This window comes from Otolemur garnettii, unplaced genomic scaffold, assembly GCF_000181295.1.
Source record: "Otolemur garnettii isolate 467f Iridium unplaced genomic scaffold, OtoGar3 scaffold00259, whole genome shotgun sequence".
NCBI lineage: Eukaryota > Metazoa > Chordata > Mammalia > Primates > Galagidae > Otolemur > Otolemur garnettii.
Window position 1 is genome coordinate 219,237 of NW_003852654.1, and position 6,598 is coordinate 225,834.

The 6,598-nt window shown below is 43.2% G+C and overlaps 1 protein-coding gene across 2 annotated transcripts in view; it reads right to left on the reverse strand.

Annotated features, from left to right (window-relative positions):
• Nucleotides 1-6,598, reverse strand: part of MPP1 (membrane palmitoylated protein 1) — a 41,215-nt gene that overhangs the window by 3,520 nt on the left and 31,097 nt on the right. For both annotated transcript variants that reach the window (XM_023508560.1, XM_023508559.1), the window contains 4 exons: nucleotides 5,651-5,847; nucleotides 4,634-4,740; nucleotides 2,914-2,994; nucleotides 1,816-1,896 (listed from right to left, as the gene is read on the reverse strand). In XM_023508560.1, the coding sequence (XP_023364328.1) occupies nucleotides 1,816-1,896; nucleotides 2,914-2,994; nucleotides 4,634-4,740; nucleotides 5,651-5,847 (466 nt within the window). The remainder of the gene's footprint in view (nucleotides 1-1,815; nucleotides 1,897-2,913; nucleotides 2,995-4,633; nucleotides 4,741-5,650; nucleotides 5,848-6,598) is intronic.

Here is a 6,598-nt window from a genome sequence, read left to right on the forward strand (position 1 = left end):
AAGAGGCAAAACCGAGTGTAGAAAGTTCCTATCATATTCTCTGTATGAAGTTACATCTCTCAAACAACCAAATCCAGCAATAACAAAGCTCAGAAATGAGGAGATGACAAAATATTTTTCTTTTCTTTTTGCACTTTTGGCCAGGGCCGGGTTTGAGCCCACCACCTGCAGTATATGGGACCGGGACCCTACTCCTTGAGCCACAGCAGTGCCCTTATTTATTTATTTATTTAATTACTTTATTTATTTATTTTTGAGACAGAGCCTCATGCTGTCACCCTGGGTAGAGTGCTGTGGCATCACAGTTCACAGCAGCCTCCCAACTCCTGAGTAGCTGAGCTCAAACAATTCTCCTGCCTCCACCTCCCAAGTAGCTGAGACCATAGGTACCAGCCCCAGCGCTTGGCTATGTTTTAGTTGCAGGTGTCATTGTTGTTTGGTGGGCCCCGGGCTGGATTTGAACTCGCCAGCTCTGGTGTATGTGGCTGGCACCCTACCCTAGCTGCTGAGCTATAGGCACCAAGCCAAAAGTCACTTTTATTTATTTATTTATTTTTTTGTAGAGGCAGAGTCTCACTTTATTGCCCTCAGTAGAGTGCTGTGGTATCACAGCTCACAGGAACCTCAAACTCTTGGGCTTAAGTGATTCTCTTGCCTCAGCCTCCCAAGTAGCTGAGACTACAGGTGCACACCACAATGCCTGGCTATTTTTTTTGTTGCAGTTTGGCAGGGGCCGGGTTTAAACCTGCCACCCTTGGTATATGGGGCCAGCGCCCTACCCTCTGAGCCACAGGCACCACCCTATTTATTTTTTTTAGAGATGAGGTCTTGTTCTTGCTCAGGCTGATCTCAAACTCCTGAGCTCAAGCAATCCACTCACCTCAGCCTCCCAGACTGCTAGGATTATAGGTGTGAGCCACTGTGCCTGCCCAAAAGTCATGTTTTCTATTACTCATATAAATTGTCAAATTAATATAATTTGCTCCAGATATATATATCCTCCAGATATCATAGCTTGAAACACAATCCCTCCAACCTCTTCCCCTTGGATATGTCCTTTGCCTTCTGTATCATCCATTTGTCTCTCAGTTGGCTCTTTCTCTTTAATCTATACCCACTTAATGAATGTCTTTCTTTCCATATTATAAAAGAACTCTCCTTTGACCTGATTTCTTCATCTATCATCTTTCTCTAACTTTCCTTGGTGCTAATCTTCTCCCTATCTAAGATTGCGTGAAAGATTATTTGGGATTTTCCTAAGCACTCCTTTATTTAGGAAGACATTCATGGAAATTGAGGCAGCTTAAGTCAAACAAGAGTGAGATAGCTAAAGAAATTACAGTACACCCACTCAATGGACTATAAAACAGTTCTCAATAGTGAATGAGGCTAGTCCCAGCTACTCAGGAGGCTGAGGCAAGAGAATCACCTAAGCCCAAGAGCTGGTGGTTGCCGTGCTGCCGTGGGCACTCTACCGAGGGTGACAAAGTGAGACTTTGTCTCTTAAAAAAAAAAGTGAAAGAGGCAGACAGTAGAGGGACATGGGAAAATGTTTGTAAGGTAAAATGAAAAAAGAAGTATGCATAAATTTGAATGCTTAGTAATTTTTTAAAGCAAGATAAAAAAATATGTCCTACAGCTTCTGTTATATAGCAAACAGCATAGAAGAGAACAATAAGAAAACAATATACTTTGTTAGGTGGAGCAATTGTAGGTACAATTTTTTATCTTTACATATTTTGTGATAAAATGTGCTATTGATGCCCCATCCTTCAGGCTGCCACCTCCCCTCCAAGGTACCCAAGAGCTACTTACACGGGGCAGGGTACACGAACTTTTCTGGATTCTGGCTGAGCAGGGCATTCTTAATATGGCTGCGACCTACCCCACTGGCTCCTGTGTGGAGAGAGAAGAAAGGCTTCCATCTCTTCCCCACAAAGAGAGAGGTAGGGATATGAGTGGGTATAGGATATGAATTTTCATCTTTTGGCACTTGAAGTTGCCAACAGGTGAAAATGAGTTGGTATCGCATCGGGGCTGGGGTCAGGTCCTTTAAGCCATCAGAAGATTTGGGGCCACCATGTGTCTTCAGGTCCTTTTGTTTAGAAGAAGAGGGTGTTTCTAAGGACTAAGGGTTGGGGCAGCGCCTGTGGCTCAAAGGATTAAGGTGTTGGCCCCATATGCCAGAGGTGGTAGGTTCAAACCCAGCTCCGGCCAAAAACAAACAAAACAAAACACCACACAAGGAGTAAGGGTTGGGACTCAGAACAAAATCATTTCTACAGAGGATCTAGCTAATGGGTTTTCTGTTTATTTCCTAAGGATATTCTCTCTTCTGAGCTCTCTAAAATTAACGGAACTGAATTTAAGCCAGTGTTTTTTATTGGCAATTGCACCAAAGCCCTAATATAGTTCCTCTAAGCAAGTACTGTTTCTATGCCAGGTACAAAAAGTTGAGGAACCCACCAGAGCCAAGGGCCACATAACTGGGTCTGGAGCCAGGAATCATTGTGTTTCATGTCATGTTTGTGACTGAACAGCTCAGGGACTCCCACTAACAAAGTGCTAACAAAACACTTTAACATACGTACTTAAAGAAGCAGCATATATCACTTCCGGCCATGGGAGGATGAACAAACAGTAAACCCAAGTTTAGGAACTCCCAGCACAAAACCCAACATAAGAAAACAGTTTAGTTTAGTAAGGTTTAGTTTACTTGTGAGGTAAACCCAGATGGGGGTACTCAAAAGGACCCAGAAAATTCTTTATAATTGTTCTATATGGAAAACCTAAATGACCTCACTCCTTTTCTTCCTTACTGCCTTTTATGGGCTGGGTACATAATGCAGGCAGGAGAATGAGGACAAAATGTACTCTAGCTATCAAAGCAGCATGAGGGTGATGAGAAGATACCAATCAGCACCAGGGTCTTCCTCTTGAATGCAGGCAGCCGAACAACTTCCTCGTATGAAACAACATCCAACTGGTCAAAAACTAGAGAGAAAGAAAACCAAGCAATGTTCATGTCCAGAACTGGGGAGAACAGTGGTCCAGGCCCTGAGGTGGGAAAGAACCACATCTTAACAAACAGGGAGGAAGTGACTGGAGATAAGGCCAGGAAGGTCAATGGGAGGAAGGACTTTGGATTGCTATTTATTTTTAGTGTTATAAGAAGTTTTGAGTAAGGGAGTTTAAGCTTTTATTAAGTTTAATAAGTTTAAGCTTATTATTCTCTCAGTTTGAGGCAATCTTTCTGGTTCCCTGTACTCTTTTCTATAGTTTCATTAACCTGATGGCTTTCTAACAGAGATGCTCCCCTCAGCTCCAAGTTCCTAGACATGCCAGTTGGCCATCTTATGGCCACTTAGAACTCAACAATCTCTGTATTATGTAAAATGTCCTCTGTCTCAGAGAATGGTGCTGTTATTGACCCAGCTACTCAAAATGGAAACCTAGGTCTCATCTCAACTTCATCTCTCCCACATCCATACAACTTCCTGGACTGCCACTCTCATTCTTGACCTCTTCTGGGGTTCTTCTTCCACTAGTACCAGAAAGATGTGAATGAAAAGCTGATCACATTAATCCTCTGCTCAAAACCCTTCATTCACTCCACAGAGATAACAGAACAAAATCTAAAATAGTCAGGGGCTCAGTGCCTGTAGCTCAAGTGGCTAAGGTGCCAGGTACATAAACCAGAGCTGGAGGGTTTGAATCTAGCCTGGGCCTGCCAAACAACAATGACAACTACAACCAAAAAAATAGCCGGGCACTGTGCTGGACGCCTGTGGTCCCAGCTACTTGGGAGGCTGAGGCAAGAGAATTGCTTAAGCCCAGGCGTTGGAGGTTGCTGTGAGCAGTAATGCCATAGCACTCTACCCAGCGTGACAGCTTGAGTCTCTGTCTCAAAAATATATATAAAATAGTAGCACAGGTGGATGAAGCTCCCTGTCACCTCTCCCCTGGCCTACTTCCCTTCTCCCATGATGGATGCTACAGCCACATGTACTTCTGTGTAGTCTCTTAACATACATTCAATAAACTGCAGTTGAATGGTAGATTATTAATTTGTTATCTATAACCTGGTTGAACCCATTTATAATTTTAGTATATTATATTTCCTATCATGGTAGGTAAAAAACAAAGCCAAAATTAGTTGACATGAAAAATATACTACTCTCCAGGGGTACATCCAGGCCATGCTGAAGGCACTGACACACTGAGCAAACTGTGAGCATAAATAGTCCAAAACACCATTCACTTGGTTACCTGAGGGCTAAGGCAATGAGATGTGGTCTACCCACATTTGCTGACACTGTCTCTCTGACTGCAGCAAGCTTGCAAAGGTGAATTTAATAAAAGAAAACCAGAAGACAAGAGATGTTTTCTGTATACACCACCTCCCCATCTCTGCTGCTTAAAAAGACTAGAAGAAGAAGGCTTGGAAAGCTAACTTGAAGGCGAGGAGGCAGGGCAATTGTTTGGATCTCACCTAATGTGCACAATGTGAGGGTGTACAACACACCCCCTGGGTAAAGGGCTCAACTACAAGTTGAACTTTACCTTGGAATGAAATCAGTGTAACCTAAACATCTGTACGCTCATATCAATTTGAAAAAAAAAAAAAGCTTACTTGAGCTGTGCTTGGCCAGGTACTTGTCTTTGTACTTCTTCTTCTTCCCAAAGGGACTGCAACTTGGGGCCTCAGGTGGCGCTGACTGAGCCACACTTGCCACTCGCCTGATAGGAAAAGACAACCATAGAGTCAGCACATCCTTCATGAAAAAGTTCATTTGCCTGTCCCGTGATAAGAGTGGGTGATACCCTGTCCTTTCTACATTCAACCTCTAGACCAGTGGTTCTCAACCTTCCTAATGCCACAACCCTTTAATACAGTTCCTCATGTTGTGGTGACCCCCAGCCATAAAATTATTTTCATTGCTACTTCATAACTGGAATTTTGCTACTGTTATGAATTGTAATGTGTTTTCTGATGGTCTTAGGTGACCCCCCCCAAAGGGGTCATGACCCACAGGTTGAGAAACGCTGCTCTAGACTGGTATGTTAAAAAATACCCTCTAAGCTTGTAATCTTTACAGTGGGGTTATTTTGTGGAGCCAGAGGGGAGGGTCAGTGCTTGATATGGAACCAGTTAGAGCTATTCTGTGTGGATTTTCTACCACTCCTATGGTATAACCTCGACCTAGGTGAGCAATCTGACTTGGGGATAGGAATGATTATTTTCTATGTACTATAGGCTTGAGTCTCTATCTTCCTATCTATAAAAAGGAAACACATGTGAAATCCGAGAAATAGCATGGGTACTAGCTTGAGAGGCAGGGGTACAGGGAAGGCTCTAGCCACAACATTGTCACTCGCTGTGTAACCATGGGGAAAGCAATGGCGGGAACAAGAAGCACACATACGGACAAAGAGATATTCAGGCTGCCCTACCTTTAGCAGCTTATAGTCAGCTTATCAACTAATGGTTGACTCTCTGTTACTTGCTATGCTAGGGCAACTGAGCAGTATGCTTGTTCAAGAACCAAAAACTACAAACAAGGTGATGGATTTCTAAAGCTAAGCAATGATTTGTGGCCAGAATATGGCCCTTCCATATTCTGATTTCACTTGCACAATAGCAGCTCACCATTCTTGCAGCTCTGGGGAAGGAATCAATCCTGCTGACTCCTTGGAGGAGCCTTCCACCCGCCCCTGCCACCAGTTGCTGTCATCCTTGTTGATGATCTGAATTATGTCCCCAGTAACAAACTTCAGTCCCGCCTCCTTGCAAGGGATCAGATTGTCCTTTTTGGGATCATAGTCAAACTGAGCTCTCATGAACATCTGAAAAAGAAGGCAAAGAGAACTGCAGGTGGCAGCTTTAAAAATACACTAGCATGAAGGATCACTTCTGAGGTTTAACTTACAAGGGTACGGGTGAATCTTTCTAAGAGCAGAATGTGAACGTTTTAAAACAATAACTAAGAAAATGACATGAAGGCTATGTTAACCAGTTTGATGGAAGTGTTTCGGATTGTGTGTGAAAACCCCACACTGAACCCCAGAAGTGCATTAATGTACATAGTTACCTTTCAATTAAAAAAAAAATACACTAGCATTGGGCAGTGCCTGTAGCTCAAAGGAGTAGGGTGCCAGTCCCATATGCCAGAGGTGGTGGGTTCAAACCCAGCCCTGGCCAAAAACTGCAAAAAAAAAAATACACTAGCATCAGAGCATGTAAGTAGAATATTTGAATGAACAACAAGGAGCACCCAAGAGAGAGAAATCAGAACCCTGAAGTAATTAGAATTGCTCCCTGCTGTGCCTGCAGGGGGATCAGGACTAACCCATTTAGCAAGAAGGCATGATATGCCTTTCTAGGTCAACGTGTTCACTCTCATTGGATCTGAGTGAAAAAAATCACTTGAAAAAAATCTTTACAAATATTTTAAATAAGTTTGGTAGACCTTTTCTTTTTTCCTGTTTTTTGGCCGTGGCTGGGTTTGAACCCACCACCTCTGCCATATGGGGCCAGCACCCTACTCCTTTGAGCCACAGGTGCCTCCCTTGGTAGACCTTTTCTTTTTTTTTTTTT